The sequence below is a fragment of the Marmota monax genome, unplaced genomic scaffold (assembly GCF_021218885.2).
Source record: "Marmota monax isolate L192 unplaced genomic scaffold, Marmota_monax_Labrador192_F-V1.1 WCK01_AAM20220418_F8-fsc00108, whole genome shotgun sequence".
Taxonomy (NCBI): domain Eukaryota; kingdom Metazoa; phylum Chordata; class Mammalia; order Rodentia; family Sciuridae; genus Marmota; species Marmota monax.
The window spans coordinates 3,907,668-3,928,031 of record NW_026694593.1 but is presented as its reverse complement, the minus strand read 5'-3'; the positions used below and the strand labels follow the sequence as shown (position 1 = coordinate 3,928,031).

The 20,364-nt window shown below is 45.7% G+C and overlaps 2 protein-coding genes across 2 annotated transcripts; both read right to left on the bottom strand.

Annotated features, from left to right (window-relative positions):
• Positions 1-238: 238 nt before the first annotated feature.
• Positions 239-763, bottom strand: LOC124077442 (late cornified envelope protein 3D-like). The gene has a single exon (XM_046421856.2). It carries the CDS (start codon positions 761-763, stop codon positions 464-466), a length of 300 nt encoding a protein of 99 aa, XP_046277812.1. The 3' UTR covers positions 239-463.
• A 10,423-nt stretch (positions 764-11,186) lies between these two features.
• On the bottom strand, positions 11,187-11,689 carry LOC124077444 (late cornified envelope protein 3D-like). The gene has a single exon (XM_046421858.2). The coding sequence runs from the start codon at positions 11,687-11,689 to the stop codon at positions 11,417-11,419; it is 273 nt and encodes a 90-aa protein (XP_046277814.1). The 3' UTR covers positions 11,187-11,416.
• Between the last annotated feature and the right edge of the window lie 8,675 nt (positions 11,690-20,364).

The window sequence follows — 20,364 nt, the reverse complement described above, 5'->3', positions numbered from 1 at the left end:
TCTCTGAGCTGCAGGGCCTCAGGCTTCAGCCTGCAATCCTTCTCTTCCTCTCATTCCAACCTGACTCTCTGCAGCCCTTCCATGAGTAGAGGAATAAGATCAGTGATTTTCCCCCCGTGCACAGCTAATCATCTGCGCCAGAGCTGGGCTGTGTTGGCTAGGAACTGAGGGTAGGGACAGGTAAAATGACAAGTGACATTGCAATGGTAATAGAAGAAGAACATTTATTTCTGGACAGAATCAAGGACAGCTGCTACCACTCCTCAGCAGGGCTGGGGACTGTGAGACACTGACTTCAGACAGAAAGACCTTCTGGGGAAGTTTGGACCCTGGGCAGGAGCCCCCCGCCCAGCCTGTGGGAGCCAGAGCAGGGTATCTGGGAAAGGTGCGTCAGGACGGGGCTTCCGTGGACTCTGGATTCTTATTTCCTCTGAAATCCCTTGTCTCGTCATCAGGATCCAGGTCAGCAACAGCCCCCAGAGCTGTGGCCACAGCCAGGGCCCCCAGACTGCTGACCACGGCCACCATCACAGGAGTCGGAGCTCTGGCGACGGCATCGGTGGGACCTGTGGTGCCTGTGGTGGCTCAGGAAGCAGCCGCCCTCAGAGCTGGGGCCAGCACACCCTCCTGAGCTCACAGCACAGCCAGAGGCCGCAGGCGGACACTGTGCTGGGCTCTTGGGGGGGCACTTGGGTGAGGGACACTTGGGTGAGGGGCACTTGGGAGGGGGCTGGCACTGCTGCTGGTTCTGCTGGAAGGACATCTCCACGGGAGTCAGCGAGCCTGCATGGACCAAAGACAAGGTCAGTGTAAAGCTCTGGGCCACTCCTCCCCTGGGACCGGCTGTGTAAAGCCCTGGCTCTTCAGGCCCTCTGCCTCCTGGGCTGTGGCTTCAGGAAGGAAAATGGAGAGCCATCTCCATCCTCTGACCTGGAGGACCTCCCGTCCTTCCCCTTGCCCTGCTTCCAGAGGAGAATGCTGGGACGCCCCGAGTCCCACCCCCTCTGTCCTCACAGAAACACCAGCACATGCATTCATTGGCTGGTGACTCCAGAGTCCCTGTGGGCACACGTGGTCTCTCAAGAAGGACCAGAGCGGGGAGGACGCTGAGAGCCAGGACTCTAACTTCCCTCAGAGGTTCTGTGCTCTCTGACCCCTGACCTGTCCCCAGAGGCCCTCCAAGGCCCGCCCTGTTCCTCCACCTCCGCTTCCCTCCTCTGCACTGGAGGCTGTGCTTGTCCCCCGCCCCTCTCCTGGATGAGGATGGCCTCCTGCTGGACACTCACCAGATGCAGCAGAGGCAGGAGCAGGAGGAGGCTGAGCCTGGAGCAGCTGTGGATGGGGAGCCCAGGGCAGCAGCCCTTTAATCCAGTGCAGGGTGGTGAGGCACAGCCTGAGCACGCCGCTGCTTTCACAACCCGGGGAGGTGACAGCTGGGACATGGCCAAGTCCACCCACTCATCCTCTTCCCTTGGACTCACTCACTAGGATGTCTGGCAGGAGGGAGCCAGGGAGTTCTGATGACTGACCACCTTCACTCACTGGGGCCTGCAGGAGGTGGCCATTCGACCCCTTCACACCTTTCATTCAGCTCACGGTTCTCAACACAGACTCCACCCCAGGGACTTTGCTGGAAGAAGCTACAAGGATCAAGATAGCACTTTTCTGACCTTGGTAGCTCACTGTCTGTCAGGAAAGAGAGGTGGACATATGAAGACCTTCACATTTGTCAGTATGATCAAGTGTCAGGTGCAAGATGCTGAAGGGCAACCAGCGCCATGTCTGCAGGCTTGAGGCCCCGTCTTTGGTGTGAGCCTGTCCGACCTCGACGTAACCCCCCACCCTGACACCTCCAGAGGAGCAGTTACTATCCTCTTGAGGGTCTTTGATGAGAGGAATGAGTGTAGAATGGAGAAATAGAGCTCTGTAGGTGGAGCAGGGCCCACCGAGAAGTCTCCTGTCCCCTGAGGATCCCATCGTGGGGTTCCTAGGGAAGCCGGCAGTGGCGCTGACTTGGTGTTTGTCGTGTAGAACAAGTTAATAGAGCCAGCAAATACGTGAAGTTTGTATCTCCTTATGGAAGATGGAGGCTTTTCTGATTGGAGTTTACCAATTATTATTGTGCATTTTCTACATTTTCAAAGAAGAATAGTTTAATAATACCATTGAAGTTATAATTTTTTTCCTATTAAATTGTATTATTTTATTTTCAGACAGATATACTCATGCTTATTTATAACTTGCTCTAGCAGTTTATAAAAGAACATAAGGATCATTTATAAGACATTCTAAATCAACGCTTTTACATCATGTCCTATTCTCCAATGAATATTAAATATAACCATATGATTGACTACTTGTTTTATAGGGGGGCTTAATTCCTTCCATCTTTTTTCTCTCCTTCTATCTACCCCCTCCCTCCGTCCCCCGTTTTCTCCCTTCGTCTCCCTTTCCAAGTCTTCCTTGAACATACAGATGTTGTTAGTCCTTCTTCATAGACGTGGATTAATGGCTTGCTCTGGGTGGGAGGAGATGGTGGCTCAGGGTGGTCAGTGGGGAGGGCTGGGGAGCCCCTCAGCTCCCTTCAGATTCGGGGCTATTTCTCTCACATTTGTGTCCCACCCAATGGATGCTGTTCAGGAGAAGGTGCTCCTGAGGAGGGACAGTGGGAGCCTTTCTGCCCCCTACGAGGTAAGGCTGAAGACAGGTGCAGAATGAAGGAAGACACGGCCCCCATCCACGGGCTTTGCCACCGGTGCCAGGGAGGACGCCACACTGTGGTGATGGCACAGCTTAATGCACTAGTCACGTCCAGGGAAGTCAGCGTCACATGTAAGACCCACCCGGCCTCTGGTCTAAGATCCTGGTAGGAGAAGCCACTCTCGGCCTGACTTCCTCAGGCTTAGCATTGGGCCCAAGGCCTTGTTGTGGACCGAAAGCTCGTCTCTCCCCAAAATTCATGTGTGAAATCTTGATCCCCAATATTAGGAGGTTGGGACTTTGGGAAGCGACTGAGCCATCAGAGTGAGTCCTTCGTATAAGGAGATTAGCGCCCTCAAAAAAGAGACCCCAGAGATCTTTCTAGTCTTCTTTCTGCCGTATAAGAATACAAAACTAAGTTATCAGGAATAGGGCCTAGGAGTGGGTCCTCACTAGAAACTGACTAGGTTAGCACCTGATCTCAAGGCTTCCAGCCTCCAGAAATGTAAGAAACTTTTTGTTGTTTTCATGCTGCCTAGTTTATGGTATTTTGTCATAGCAACCTGAACAATCTAAGCAAGTGCCAGGTTTCCAGCTGTCACCCTTACCCTTCCTCCTGGAACTTCCTCTCATTTAAGCCATTCACCTCTGCATGTCTGAATTCAGAAAGGTTTTGTGGAGCCTGAACCATGGCCAGGCACCGTGGACAGAACTGGGAATACCCAGGGCACAAGGGAGAGTTTACGGCCTACCCCAGAGGTCAAGAGAGGAAGGACACCATTTCCAGGGTGGCGCTCCCATTTCTGTGAACCTTGCCTAGACAAGTCTGGGGCTTGGGACGCCCTGAAGAAGTGGGTTTTTATTTTACATGTATCACGACTCTCTAGAAGTAAGGACGGGGGCATTTTTGATTAAACAGATGAAGTTTTGAGTCATTCATGGACAGTGCTTGAAAAATACCTGACCCCAGTTTGTCAAGTTCCAAGTCAGAGTGTTCAGAAGCGAGCAGTGAGGAAGGGGTCCTCTCTGTCCTTCAGGAAACGCAGGTCTCCTCTGCTCCCCATCTGCCTGCCTCTCATGTGCCTCACACTCTCGTCTCTCCTCTCTAATCCTGGAGAAGGAGCTCCTTCCCTGAACATGGAGGGAGTACCAGAGCAACGCTGCAGGGTCACCCTGCCTGAGCGTCATCTCTAGGAGAATAGGTATCCCACCATCCTGGGGTGGCGGAGGACACATGGCGGCCCGTCTGGACTCACGATCTTAGCAGGACTTCTTGACTCATCAGTGAACTGGTAGTATGCAGATAGGCGTGTGGCTTTTCAGGCTAACTTCCTTGGGTGCAGTTTGATTCAGTGACATAACTTATATGTCAGTGATGAATCTTCCTTTCCAACTGATCAGCGTGGATGGTCAAGTCAAGACTTTCTTGTCACCCAACAAGGTTGACTTGGTGACACCCAACTGAATCATAGGTAAGATGGGAGGCGAGAGATGGACAATACTACCTTTTTTGGGGGATTGAGATATAATTACATACCATAAACCCCATCTTTTAAAAGTGTACAATTTAGTCATTTTTAATAGATTCTAAACACCATCAGCACTAATTCAGACACTTCCATGACTCTTGGAGCGGAAGGCTGTACCCTCAGCCGTCACTCTCTGCTCCCCATGTCTCCCTGGCAAACACTAATCTGATTTTTGCCTTCCTGGACTTGCTTATTTTGTGCACTTTATATAAATGGAATGACACAATATATAGTCTTCTGTTTTGGTTTCTTTCACTTGGCATATTTTTTCAAGGTTGATGCATGCTGTGGTATGTATCCATATTTCATTCCTTCTCATGGCTGAATAATGAACATTTGGAATAAAGATATAAGGAGTGCTGATAGAGTACAGAGATCAATATAAAATATAGGATAAATGTATTTTGCATTTGTCTCCATGTGATTTAAAAGACAACTGCATGAAGCAATACTTACAAAGTTGTGCTTATGGTCTTCCAATGAAGAATGATGTGGACGGTATGACCCTAACAATCCTCAGAGGAAGAGGGAATTAAGTTACATAATAGTCCAATTTGGGGATATTATGAAGAGTGTAGCTATGAACTTAATCTTTATTGTTTCCTCCCTTTTCTTGGGTTTAATTTTCTCTTCTTTTTCCAGTCTTAAGGTAAGAGTTTAGGTTATTGATTTGAGATTTTTTTTCTTGCTTAATATGGGACCTTACAGCTGTGAGTGCTCTGAGCACTTCTTTGGTTGTATCCCATAAGCCTTGACATATTGTGTTTTCATTTTCATTCACCTCAAAGTATCCTTAAAATTCCTCTGTGAAGGAGACAGTGGACCCACCAGATAGAGGAGAAGGTAGGGAGTGGGTGACAGACTGACCGTGCGTCTTTCCCACACCGTCCTTTCGGAGATGGTTGGGCTATTCTGGACCAGGGGTGGGGGGCAGGAATCGAGTAAATCTAGGTGGATATACTTCTAGACATTAGGGGAGAATCACTGAATATCTGAAAGTGGTTAGAAAGTTCTGGAATATACTCGAGATATCATCAAAGGAGTGTTTGTGTAGCACAGGAGAACACAGAGAGGGGGGCAAAAGAAATTGTACCCACCGAGTTCTGACTGCCTGATACACTTGTTAAAAGGCTCTTAGAAGATTTTTGTAGCCCGGATCTTTCTTGGTTCCTCTCCCTTCCCACTCTCAGTCAGTAAATAAATCATTTATTTACTTATAATACCTTTCATGAGTTGTGTGACATTTCCCAAACTGCTTTTAGGAAAACATTCCTTCTTGGCATTAATGACTGCTTCGTAAACTCAGGCCTTTGTGGTAAAGGAGGTGAAAGGCTTCCGATGTCAACGCTAGCAAACATTGTGTCTGGAAAACTCCACAGGACCGTCACAGCCCTCTCTGGAGGCCATAGGGGGACCTGTCAGCTAAGCTCTTTCCTGTGTTCACTTTTTAGCAGGGCTCAACCCTCAGGGTAGGGGCAGCCAGAGGGAGCTGAAGAAATCTAGCTACTTCAGAAAGTCATAGCCAGGTACAAAGGCTAGCTAGGAGCTGGGAACTGGGTCGGCCGTAGGTGCCATGAGGAGATCAGAGAGGGTGCAGTTTCTGGAGAGAACTGAGAACCCTTTGGCAGCTCATTGGAACCATCTGGGAAAGTTTTTAAGAACTACTGAATTCTGAGTTCCTCCCCCAAAGACTGACTTGGTGTGAAGTGCAGCCAGGGAGTTTTAGTCTCTTTCTGGGTGATTTTACTGTACAGCCAGGTTTGAGAGATCAGATCACCTGAGGTGGCAGAGGAAGAACTGGAGGTCGTAGATGGATTGCCTGGGTTTGTAGTCCCCTCACCCACAGGACCCCCCCCCCCAGTTCTTTAGCTGGCAGTAACCAGTCTCTGGACAGGGACCAGCTGCCTTCTCTAGTCTCAGCCCTTGCCGTGTTCTCCTAAACTCTCCTCTCCAACTCCTCATGGAGGGCCCAGGACTTTGCTTGTGCCTAGGCAGGAGTGCACCTTAGCGACTAATGCCCAGTACTTACAGGATTGTCGGAGCACCTTGGGAAAAGACAGGGAACCTCAGGCAAAGCCCTGTCCACTCATCCCAGGGATGCTGGCCCCCAGGGCGTGGACAGGGCTTTGCCGAGGCTCCCTGTCTTTCCTACACAGGCTGCAGTCGGGGGCAGGGAGGGAAAGGGGAGGGGAGAGCAGGGTTCTCTATGAGAAGGGATCCAGGGGGCCCCCAACTGCCCAGATGCCCTTCCTTCAACCCGCCATTGCTTGGTGTCTTCCCTCTGGCCTCTCCTTTCTTCTTAAACTCCTTCTTCCTTCTTATGCTCTATTATTCCTTCAAAACCTGGTACCAGTGCAGACCAGGCCGTGTCGCAGACACAGAGTCCCTGAGGTGGCAGGTGTGAGTGAGTGTGGTCTTGACTCAGGGGCTCCCCACCTGGTAGGGTAGATGGACAGGGGGTCCCGTGTCCATGACCTGAGGTGATAAGAGCTGTAATGAAGACGTGGGGAGTCCTCAGGCGTGGGCCAGGCTTTGGGGTATCGGTCTTTGTTGCCCAGTGTGTTTGGAGGTTGTCATCGGTATCACTGGGGAGTGGCTGAGGTGAGGTCAGTGACATCAGAGCTGAGATGGCATGCAGCAGGGACACGGGATGAGGAGCCCCACCTCTCCAAGGTCAGCCGTTCCTGGGAGCTCACGAAGCCCAGGGCAGCGGTGTCCTGGAAAGGGGTGGTGGCAGATGGAGCCGGTGTCTGAGGGCAGGATGTGGCGGATAAAGGGTCCGGAATGTTCTCTAAGCGTACTGGCTGAGGAGTCAGGTGCTCCTACCTTCATTTCCCTCTTTCCACAGGTGATGGCTGTCCTAGGGTGGAAGAGTTGGGGGAGATGAAGAAGCACAGTGCGCCATCGGTGTTAAAGTGGAAACTTGGGTGGGATGAGGGATCTGTCCGGCGGTCAGTTGCTCTAAGTTTCAGGAGTAGGTCGGAGGAGGGGATGATCCATCTAGGCTGGAAGAGCCCAGGGGAACTTAGCTGAAAGGTGAACTGTCGTTACTAGAAGGTGAATCACACTGCACAGACCTGGGAGTGCTTCTGTGTACAACTGACGCAATGCCCTGAGGTGGTGGGCTAATGTCTGTGGAACTGCATTCAAGGTGGACAAGGAGGATTCTCCTGTTGCCTTTTACTGTAGCACTAGAGAAGCATTTTCTTCTAGAGCATAATCAAACCTAAGACTAGGACAAATCTCTCATATGACACATGCAATTAAAACGTAGTTTTTGATCAATATTATTATTTATCGATTTATCCTGCTCTGGGAGTCCTACACTTCTGCCCCCCCCCCGTGTGGAGGTAAGGGAACTGACTGCCTTCCTGGTACAGGTGCAACCCCCACCCACGCACACACTGGGACTTGGAGGAAGGAGGTTGGGAAGGGCATGTACCGTCATCCTCTGTCACCCTCGTGTCCCCCCCCCCCCATTGCTGCCTTAAGATGAAAGCAAGATGTCATCACAGGAGCCTTTTGCCACCGGCAAAGCCACTCAATTTTGTTCCAGGTGAGGGTCCTTCATTGTGTTTCTCAAACTTGCATTTCTGTCTCCAATTTCCACTAGGAAATCCGCTAGAAATAGGGATGATCGTACCTACTCTACTGTTGTGCAAATAAATTAGGGGATTGTCTTGAATAGATTCACCAGGTCAGAAGTTTCCCTAGAATGCCGCCTTATTCTGGTTCTCCCTGTATCTTCAGCACCTACAGTGGTGTCTGGGCTTAGCAGATGCTCAATAAATGTGTGTGTGTGTGTGTGTGTGTGTGTGTGTGTGTGTTACTGGGGATTGAACCCAGAAGTGCTCTACTACTGAGCTATATACTCCCAGCCCTTTTTATTTATTTATTTTTTAAATTTTGAGACAGTGTCTTGCTAAATTGCTGAGGGTGGCCTCAAATTTGGTAATCCTCCTATATCAGCCTCTCAAGTAGCACAGGTCACCATACTTGGCAAGAGTTTTTGAATGAATGAATTATTAATTGTTGGATCCTGGACTGGGCGGAGGTGGTTTCCTGATGGGAATCGGGTTACCTCCTCACTCCATGAGCTGTCTCACCTTTCGAGGTCCACAGAGCAGTGTGAACGGCACAACTTATGGCTATCTTAGATTGTCCTGGTGTTGCAGATCCAAACTTTATTACTTGGTCTGACTCCTGTTTCTTCTCCTTTCCTAGTGGACCCCCTATTGCAAAAACTGCACTTTGGCCTTGAGAGCTTAGACTTGGCAGGTGCTTCTGAACCTTCAGCCTTCATTCTGTGATCCTCGGTAGATGACAGACTTTACTTCCTCCAAGGTTGAGCTCTTCCTCTTGTTGCTAATGCACAGTTAGCAGTGTAGTCCATGAGTTCTGGCCACTCTTCACAAACTGACCCTCAATTCTGGACTAGTGAAGTCTCTCTGTCAAGATCTGTGGGATTTGTGACTCTCGGGTCATCTGGCAAGACCTCACACATGGTGGCAAGTCCAACTTCCCAGCCAACCTCACCCAGCCTGGACGTTTTTTGAGGTATATTTTCAACATTACCTGACACAATTTCTGTCCCATGGTGGAGTGCTACCCAGGAATTTCTCAAGTTTCAAGTGAGAAGCAGCTTGTGGTAATGAATTTAAGCTTGGCAGCTGTAGTTTCCAACTCAGGGGATTATGCTGACTGGACAGTGGATCTGACCTGGTCAGAGTGTATGTCTCACATCACTCCTTGAAAGTTCATATTTTTCCCCCTTAAACTCTAAATATTTTGGAAATTCTGAGTCTTTGATGTTGTAGTGAAAATGGTCGGACATTTTCCAATCATTTCTGATTTTTGATTCAACAAATCCTAAAAGTGCTCCATAGATTTATTTTTTCACTTGGTATACCAGCCTCATATTAATTTCTCCCACAGTTTCAATGTTGGAATCTAATTCAGTTCTGTGACGTTCCTTGGGCTTGTTCTGCCTGCCTTTGATGGACTACTCTTTAATTCCAGTGTCTCAACACATGGCAGGTGGAGTGGATGAGGCTCACCCCTCAGGAGATGATTTCAGCCTAGGAGGCATTTAAGTTTCACATTTTAGTTTCCAAATATGGGGATAAAAATAATTTTTTAAAAAGTTTTACTGAAGTTATGACTCATATGTTGAGCTATTAGTTCTGCAGATTAAAAAAAAATCAAATAAAAACAAATCAAACCACAAAGTTCAACAGGCCAAAATAAATGTTAAGTGGAAAAGACCCAACGGTTTTAACGATGTCTTGAAAAGTTCAAGGGAAGGGGAAGTGGCAAGTGGCCCTGAGCCTGTGTACTGGGTCCTGGTATAAAATTATTAGAATCTATAATTTCTCCATTTGTAAAAATGTAGTTATTAAGAGAACAGATTGCTTACAGAGAATTAAATGAGAATTAAATGAGTTCATTATAGTCTCTCAGGGATTCCTAGCACATGATAAGCACTAACAATTTTTGATTGTGCAATCATATTAATTCACAATTCTAGCAATACTCTTCACATTCTTGCACATTTTAAACTCTCAGCCTATCTCCTCCACTGATCCACAACATTATTAGTTTTAACTGGTTATCTCCCTATCCCTCTGTGGAATTTTTATTGATAGATGGAGTCATCTATTCTTGTGTCTAACCCTTCCTTTTCTTATATTTTAATTATAGTCAGGTTTTCTTTTCAGCCTTTGTACTGTTGGTATTTGGGGACTGATAATTTTGTTGTAGGATGTTCAGGGGCACCCCTGGCCTCTGCCCACTAAATGCCAGTAGCACTCTTTCTGAGCTCAAGTTTTAACAACCCAGAATGTCCTTAGGTATTTCCAGATGTCCTTTGGAGGATCAAATTCCCCCCAACTGAAAAAAGGGGCTTATTCTATCTTAACAACAATAACAACAGCAATATGTATATATACATATATATATAATTTATATCTATTATATATTTATATATTATATATAATTATTATAACATACATAGCCTACTATATATAATATATATGTACATATATATACTTGCCTACTAAGAATTCACATTTTTAAATTGAAATGCCAAAACAGTTAGTTGAAAGCAATGGAGGCTCTGTATAAGAGCCTGGGGAGTTCGCTATGAGATGTGTTTTCATAGAATACGTCATTCCTTTTTGGAGGCTTTAGACCATCCTCCTCTCCCGTGCTGCACGTAGATCCAGCATATAAGGCCTGACAGGAAAAGGCTGGAAACCTCGTTTTTATTGGTGCATCACAGTCATACACAACAATGGGGTTCACTTGGCCATTTCATACATGCGTATAATCTGCTCCATTCCAGTCTCCAGTATTTCCCCCTTTCTTCCCCCTCCTCCCTCTCCCTCTCCCCGATCCCCTTCTTCTACTCTTTTGATCTTTTATTAGTTTATCATTTTTATTGGTGTATTATAGAGAAACACAAAAATGGGATTTACTGTGAGATGTTCATACATGCACAGAGCATATTTGGTCAATTTCATTCTGTTGTTCCTCCCCTGTCCCATCTCTCCTCCCTCCCCTCGACCCCCTTCTGCTAGTTTACTGTTCTCTATTCTATTTTCATGGGACCCCCCCCCCCAGCCCCCTTTAAAATTCCTTGTTTCTCTCCGGCCTCTGCCTAGGAGAGAGAACATAGACCCTAGACTTTCCCCGTCCGGCTCATTCCACTTAGCTTGATGTCCTCACGTCTCGTCCATTAGCCAGCAAATGACACAACTTTATTTATGACTAAGTAAAACCTGCACCATTTTTCCAGTCTAGAGCGATGGTCCTGCACCCTCTGGGTGAAGTTCTGGATTCAAGGGGCAGAGGGGAGGGCACATACCATCCACCTGGGGGAGGCGCAGTGAAGGACAGTGAGCCACCAGTGGTGATGGGGACCAGGAGCTTTATTTTTTGACAGGGTCAGGTACAGGGATGAGTGCAGAGCCTTAGTGTACCCAGCAGGGGAAGGGTGGGGGATCGTGAGACCCTGGACATGAGACAGAAAGACCTTCTGGGGAAGTTTGGACCCTGGGCAGGAGCCCCCCGCCCAGCCTGTGGGAGCCAGAGCAGGGTGTCTGGGAAAGGTGCGTCAGGACGGGGCTTCCGTGGACTCTGGATTCTCATTTCCTCTGAAATCCCTTGTCTCGGCATCAGGATCCAGGTCAGCAGCAGCCCCCAGGGCTGTGGCCACAGCCAGGGCCCCCAGACTGCTGACCACGGCCACCATCACAGGAGTCGGAGCTCTGACGTCGGCATCGGTGGGACCTGTGGTGCCTGTGGTGGCTCAGGAAGCAGCCGCCCTCAGAGCTGGGGCCAGCGCAGCCCCCGGAGCTCGCAGCGCAGCCAGAGGCCGCAGGCAGACCCTGTGCTGGGCTCTTGGGTGAGGGGCACTTGGGAGGAGGCTGGCACTGCTGCTGGTTCTGCTGGAGGGACATCTCCACGGGAGTCAGCGAGTCTGGATGGACCAAAGACAAGGTCAGTGTAAAAGCTCTGGGCCACTCCCCCTCTCCTGGAAGGTCAGCTGCCTCCAGCCAGGAGCGGCAGGAGGGCGAGGGATGCTGCTGTGACTGCGGCTGGTTGGGTCACAGCAGTGGCCTCATACTTTACTCTCCACCCAGGACGGTTGCTGTCAATCTAACTGGACACCCAAGTTTTCGTGTCTCCAAAGAACCCCTGGTGGATCGCGTCTCTTTACAGGGAAAAGCATTCTGGAGGACGGATGTCACAGAAACGGATGAGGCATGAACAGAAAGCGGGTGGGAGGGAATCGGAGTTCCCACGGCCTTTCAGGTCATAGAATTCTTGCCGTGTCCCTCAGGGGCTCACTCCTGACCTCACTTCTTCTCACTTCTACCCCCTCAGTGCTCTTCTGTTTCAGACCTCACCATTTCCCTTCCCCTTTCTGTGACCTTGACCTTCCAACACCTCCAGTTGGGCCCACTCCCTGCTGGGCACTCACCTGGTGCAGAGGATGCAGGAGGAGACTGGTCTGTGGAGGCTGTGGATGGGGAGCCCAGGGCAGCAGCCCTTTTATCCTACACGCGGTTTGTGATGCGTCACCTGAGCTGCTGCTTTCACAACTAGGGGAGGTGACAGCTGGGCACATGCCCAGGACGAGGTTTCCAGCCTTTTCCTGGAACCCCCAGGAAGCGGGACTGTCCCAACACCTCCCACCGGCTTACCAGAGGGCCTGCCCCTTTCCCCTCACTCCGTCTCTTCTCTCCTTCCTTTCTTCTTTTTCTTTGTAATGTTCTTTATTGGTGCACTTTGGTTGTCCACAATAGTGGGTTCCTTGTGACACATTCATCCATGCACGTGACATGATCTGTGGGTCATTCCCCAGTTCCTCCCTCTCCCTTCCCTCCCCCTCCTCTAATCCCCTTCCTGTGCCCTACTGATCTCCCTTCTATTGTTATTTTTAAATTCCAAGCGATAAGTTTTGTAATATAATGTGCACAAAGTCTCCAGGCTAACCAATGGCCGTGGCCTCTAGATGCCGTCCACGGTGGCCTGCTGAGCTCCTGGCAATGGGGAAGCCGTGGGCAATGTGTGGGCTTGTTTGGTGGAAGCCCCTCATGTCATCCAGGAGGCACCCTGATTTTCTGAGCATTAAGGGGCAGAGTCCACTTAGCGATCGGTGGACAAATAAGTGGATTATTCAGAGCTAAAAAATCTTCTGTTTGATTTTAGTAAATCCATGTAATCTAAAATCTGTTTGCCTATCTGAATAATCGTCACCTCATGCTATGGTCAAAGAAAAAACATAATCAAGGCTATAATTAAACTTTAATAATGCACACGTCATTTAAATACCTTTTGTTATTAAAATAATATTCTATCCTGGGTTTATATTTTCTTGTGGATAAAAATGTTGATGGCTTAGTGTTAATTGGTGAAAAGCCGGTAATAAGCAGTGGACACAACTGGTTACATTTTTACACTATCAATACTATTTCATATGATATTTTGAGTGAAATATTTTTATAGCAAATGTCTTTTATTCTTTATGACTATTAAAACCTATAGAACTACTTCCTACCTTCAGACACTTGTGTTTTCTCACTCCATCTGAAGACTCTTCCACTCTGAAACCGAGAGATCCTATGAGTTATCTCACGACCCCACTGGGGAAGGTCTTACAGTGAACCTTAGGACGCAGCTCAGGTTGGAGGGGTGGGGAGCACAGCGGGGGAGGGGATTTGCACCTGACATTGTCCCGATACCCCTGGGGCCCTGCCTCCTGTTGGTCTGTCAACCCTTTCCCTCATGTTGGAGGAGCCCGTAAATAGGTTCTTGATTGGAAAGGAGAAACTGTGAGTCAGGAAGATGGACACCATTTTCCATGCAGACTTATGATGAGGTGAACAGGGAGAGAAGAGTGGAAATGCCTCTTTTTTTCCTGGTCAGCTTCGTTGGGCAGGGCAAGGCTTGGACAATGCCTTATGGATGGGGTGAGTCTCCCGGTTTAACCCAGAGGGTCCTAGTTTACAACTTGTGTCCCACAGTAGTTACCCAAAGGCATTTTAGTGCAGATGGTCACCAGGAGGAAGAGGCCAGCCTAATGGAGGTGCTGCTGCCAGGGCTCAGGTTTCCTCAAGAAAGTCTCGTCTGACCTCCAGGAATGAGATCAGCCATTTCCTTGCTCCCACAGACCAGATCCTACTCTTGGCTGTCATCCACCCATTCTCCTGAATTTCTTCTCTCTCAGTCAATGACCCTTCAGCCAACACCGAGTGTCAGCTGTGGGTCAGCCACTGAGCTCAGCAACAGGAACACAGGTGTAGAGGAAGGAGGTATAGCCAGCCCGCACAAGGATGCCGGTCATCAGCCAACAGGGGACACACCAAATAACGAATTGCCACTGTGGTGTGTCTGCAGTACAAATGACAGATTCTGTGGAGGAAGAACAAAGCTGACCTCATTGGGGGCTCAGATCAGTCTGCTCAAATGGACAGCATTTCTAATACTGTTCAAGAGAAGCAAACACGAAGACTCCTTTTGGTTTAAACAAGCACAATCTAGAGACCACAGGCAACAGTATCTGAAGAGCAAGGCCAATCTCAATGGCTGGGTAAGCTCCCAAGTTTCTAGGTGACTCAGGAGAGGAGAAGGGCGGACATGGAGGCTGTGAGCTGGAGCAGGAGAGGCAGCGCTGGATGGACCGTGACTCACGAGAGCTGTCCGACTGGCTTCTGTGACACTGGACACATCCCTTTGTGGATTCTAAAACATGACATGGAACTGGTTTGTGACTGCTTGAATGGTTGGTCCTTTCAGTGACGGTGACTTGGACAAGGGTAGTGATGGTGATCTCGTCTTGGACTCAGAGGCTGAGGAAATCAATTCGTAGCTAGATCACACATTATAAAAGATATGCATGATTTGTTAAAATCCAACCCATTTTTTTTAACTGTAGAAAAATTCAGACAGGACAGCGATTCTAAGGAGAAACGACGAATAGTTGAGACATACTGCGCTCATATCGAATAAAGGGAAACTACAAATCCGGAATCATCTCAACAAAAGCAGAAAAAAGCGTTTGACAAAATCCAGTACAATTCATGATAAAAACTCTTAGAAAACAAGGAATAGAAGGCAAACATCCTCAATGTGATAAGGACATGAACAACAACAACAAAAAGTTAATCTTGGACTTAAATAGTGAGAGAAAGAGGCTTTTCCCAAAGAAGAGGTGAATCTATGACATACAGAGTCCAAAATTAGATCCAGAATAGATGATTAGATTATTTTAAGCAAAGGCGGTAGTCATTTCTAAAATGGTACTGAAACACTTGGGCATCCATATGCTTAAAAAAGTCTTGCCTATCACTATATAGAGATTAGCTCAAGGTGGAGTTATATGTAAATTAACTCAATAACAGACCAAATGTGAAACACAAACCACCCAACTTCTAGTGTAAACACAAGAGAAAATATTTTCATAACTTTGGTTATGTAAAAAATTTTCAGCTATGACAAAGGCATATTTCTAAAAGAAAGTATTAGACTTCATCAAAATTTAAAAATTCTGCTTTTCAAAAGATACTTAAGAAAATGCAAATGAAATTTACAGACTTATAGAAAATATTTTTTAAATACATATGTGATATTTACTTATAGTTTTTTTTTTAAAGATCAGTAGAGAAAAGGAATGGGGGAGAGGGAAGGGGGAGGCAATAGGGAGTACTAGGGACTGAATGAGAACAAATCATATTCTGCACTTTTATAATTGTTGGGTGCCCATTGCTCAGAAAACACTCTCAGTCCGAATTTTGTCCAAATTGGAGGGTCTTTATTTAGCTGGCCCGCGACTGCCCCTTAGCAAGATGCTGTTCAGGGTGCAGTGCCCACCTTCCTGTATACATAAACACCACTTCCCCCATGTGTAGGGGTCTGCAGTTGCACAGAACAGGCAAGCTCAGTTACAAAGCAAGTTCAGTTACAGAAGCTAAAATGAGCAATTAGGTGAACCTCTACAGGGTTGTCAGTGTCTAGAGCAAGCATTTCGGACTTTTTGTTAGGGGTGGGGTGACATTTGTGGTTGGGCAGGGGTTGCAGCAATTAAGTTTGTTAATTAGGTTAAGATGGTTTATTTTTAAAATGGAGTTACTTAGGCTAAGTTCTTTAACTTATAACCAGAATAACTTAATATTGCTTATCCTAAAATTATAGGATATATTTACTGATATCCTATAATCTATAGGGTGCTTACTAAGCTAGGCCATAATAATGATTATGTCAAAATGAACCCTATTGTCATGTATAACTAAAAAGAGCCAATTAAAAACACATATGTGATTAAGAAATTCTATCCAGAATATTAAAAATGTCCCAAAATTAGTAATAAGAAAATAGACAATCTGATGTAAAAATGGACAAAATATTTGGAGACACATTTCAATGAAGAAGTCACATGGACGATAAGTAAGCACATGAAAAGACACTCATCATTAATCATTAGGGAAATGGAAATTAAAAACAAAATGAGATTCCATTCCACAGACCTTGGAATGGCTAAAATAAAAAACCATAACTGCCAATACCAAGTACTATCAAGAATGTGGAGCAACTAGAATTCTCACTCTTTGCTGGTGGGAATGCAAAATCATACAACCACTGTGGGAAAAGATTAGTTGTTTCTTTAAAAAACTTAAACATCCATTTACTATTTTTCCTTGAAATCTCATTATTAAATAATTACCCAAGAGAAAGAAAATTTATATTCCCATAAAATCCGAGGCCAGAATTTATAGTGATTTTATTTATAACTGCTCCAAACTCAGAACAACCCACATGGCCTTCCCTGCTGAATGGCTGTCACAAGACAAAACATGGTGTGTGTATACAATAGAAGGCCTTAGCAGTAAAAATGGAGGAACTTCTGATGCACAGAACGAGAGGAATGAATCTCAAGTGCATCATATGTACTCTGTGAAAGAAGCCAGACTTTACACCACATTATATGATTCCAATTACGTGACTTTCTGGAAAAGGCAAAGTTGTAAAAACTGAAAGTAGGTCAGTAATCGCCCAAGGCTGATAGAGTGGAGAGACTCTCTGAAGGCACATGAGGGACTATTTTGGGGTGATAGGACTGCTGTATCCAAACTGGAAACGTGTTTACATGTAGTGGTGTTGGTTGGGACTTAAATTTTTTTTTTTTGGCTTGTATGATAATACCTCAGGAAATCCACTTAAAATAGAAACATAAAAATCAAAAAAACTTTTTTTAGGAATAAAAAATGATAAAACATGAAAAAATGAAATAAAAGAATGACAAATACAAGATTTAGGATCATGGTTATCTCAGATGGGACAGGTCAGGTGTAAGGTACATATAACTTACTATCAAATACTGGTTTTCACTTAGGTGGTTCCTGTATGTGTGTGTGTGTGTGTGTGTGTATTATTTAAAAAACGGGCAAGTAGTTACGCAGATAGATCAATTAATTAAGAAGATTCAGTGTGGACTGATGATGAGCAATCTATTATGAACAACAGGTTAACCCAAATCTATGCACCTAAAACTCTATAGTAGGAAACTATCAACTCCAGAAATAAATCTCTCATCCAGGGGCATTTTTGGATTTTCATCTGATCTTCTCCAAGAATGACTCAGCTGCCTTTCACAGCATCAGTCTTATGTTGCTAAGGAGAATGGATGATCCTTGTTTGTTTAACTGTTTGCTCATTCATTACTTATATGCCTGCTTAGACGGTTCGCCCAGGAACTACACCTCTAATAAACACTTCCTGGACTAGCAGAAGCACATGTTATTAGGTCATAACATCACGATTTGGAGCTGGGCGGGTAAGTTTTTCCTTCATTGTTATCCCAGGTCCTTAGGATGTCAAGGCCATTACCAAATGTCACTGCAGAGCATTTGACCCAGGCTCTAGGAGAAGTAACCTGGCTGTGGGTTCAATAACCTTCTCCCACCACCTCAGGTTCACTGTAGAATCTGAGAACAAGTGGGTGGGTCTAGAGGTGGGAGAAGTTCCATAAGAGAAGTGTGAGTTAGAGAGCTCCATCTCAAGAAGGAAAAAATTGGGAACATCAGGATATGGAAACAATCAGAGATGGGGTTGAGAATAATCCACCCACAAGTCAGCTTCTGATGCATGAGGAAAAGGAAATCATCTTGCTGATGGATTCTGAAGTGCTCCAGTCACTCTGGGGGACATGGATTGCCTCACAGCAACTCAAAAGTTTATGTCATTGGGATTAAAATAGGCTTTGTATTACTTCCAGGAAACCACGCGTATCAGTCATTTTTTCCATCACTGGGACCAAAACACTTGATAAGAACAACTTATAGGAGCAAACATTTCTTTTGGCTCACGGTTTCAGGGTTCAGTCCATGGTTGGCCAACTCCATTGCTCTGGGCCCCAGTGAAGAGGAGCATCATGGCGGAAGGGCATGGTGGAGATCCTTCTAGGATAGGTCTCCCATGATCCACCTTTCCCAGCCACGCCCCACCTACCTCCATTTACCACCCAGCTAGGATGGACTGATCAGGTGACAGTTCTCAACCTAATCATCATTTTACCTTTGAAATATTCCTGCATCAACACAGGAGGTTTTGTTAGGATTCCCTATAGCCAAACCGTAACATCATTCTTCATGGAAAAATAATTATTCTCTTCTACAGCTAGGTTTGAACCCCAAGTCAAAGTCAGCTCTCCTCTCATTTCCCGTTAGTGCCTACATTATCCCTCGGGGCTCAGTCATCACATGTGAACCCTTGTGGAGAGACTATCTTCTGGGCCAGGTTGTCAGATCCCTGAAGGCCACGATTGTGCCTCTTATTCTCTGCTAAACCTCAGCCTGAGCAAACTACTTACTGATCTAGCTCCTACTCAGCTTGGGCTTCCCAAGTGGAGGATTGTGGGAATGAATGACATAAGGGAATGAATGACATAAAGGAATGAATGACATAGGGAATGAATGACATAAGGTCTGGTGGTGGCACTTAGGAAGGGCACAGGCTCAGATCAAACCTTGGACTTAGGAGAAAAGTCACCGAGTGGGGTCTCCAGTGAGGGTCACCGCTCATGGGCCAGAATAGAGCCAAGGGAGCACCCTGAGTTCCTTGAGAGCACCCTCCCACTGAGGCTGCCCCACCCGAGTCTGCCAGGCTGCAGGCTTGACACCACCAGCAAAGCCGTGTGTCCTCTGCTCTGGTCCCTCCTTAGCCTTCTCATCCAGTTTGGCATGATCCATGCCCTTTACTTCTGCTCTGGGACCACACCAGAGCGAGTCACTGGCTGCTCCCAGGGCAGCAGTTAGCCTGAAACTGAAAATTCACCCGAGTGGGCTGAGAGGATTTCTCCGTATGAGGTGAGATGAAGGTTGACTCTCACTCTTCTCTGCATGCAGACATCCAGATTCCCTAGGGCCATTTTCTTTTTTTCCCAATCAGTATTCACTTATATAATGTAGAGTATTATCAGTAACTGTGAAATGTATAAAAAATGTATAAAAAATCACTGTCTTTCTACTTCTATGAATTAAACTTTTGAACTATTTCCTTCATATCTGAAGTTTCCCCTTTGCTTAATCAAGAGTGTGCCAACAATGAAAATCCCGGGTAATTTTGCCTGACATTTTGCATTCCCTCAACTTGTACCACTATAAATCTCTCAGGTACCCGATTTTTAGATAAAGCATATACAAATTTCACATAATTTGATGGAAGGGTTTTTAAAATTATGTCTCTGTACACTGCTCAGTTCTGGTGAATTGTGTTGGTAGACTCATGCTAAATAAAGTTGATGATGTGCTAAACTGTTTCTTTAATGCATGGTTCCAAGTATTTCCCAACACCATTTTCTTAAGAAATTTTTCCTACAGGGTATGCTTGGTACTTTTGTCAAAGATCAGTTGACTAAATGCATGAATTAATTTCTGGACTACTTGGTTTCATTGAGCTATATATCTATTTTTGTGCGAGTATTATATTATTTTTACTGTGGCTTTAGAATATATTTTAAGGTTAGGCAGTATATTTTTCCAGTTTCATTCTTTTTGTTTAATATTTCTTTGGCTATTCGTGTTTTTTTTTTGTGATCGCATATGAATTTTAGGATTGTTTTTCTAATTCTGTGAAAATGTCATTGGAATTTTGATATTTTCTTGAATCTATATACTGTGTTGTGTAGTATGGACGTTCTATTCTATTTAGTTGTTTATATTATTTTAACTTGACAAATCATAACTATCATAGTATGGAGTACAATTATATATATAATTTAATATATTTAAATTTTAATTTTAATTTAATATATATGTATTAGCCAATTAGCATATCCATCACCTGATTTACTTGACATCTTTTTGATGATGCATTTGAAATTTACTTATTTTAAAATATATAATGTTACTCTTGACTAGAGTTACCCTGCTGTGCAATAGATATCAAAACTCTTCCCCTGTGTAGCTGAAACTATGCATCCATTGACCAGTAAATACTTATTGCCTTTCTTTCCTGACCCACCTCTTCTAATCACTGTTCTTCTACTTCTGTGAATTATAATATTTCATTTACAAGTGAGATCATGTGGAATTTGCCTTTTAAAAATTAACATAATGTCACCATAATGTCTGTC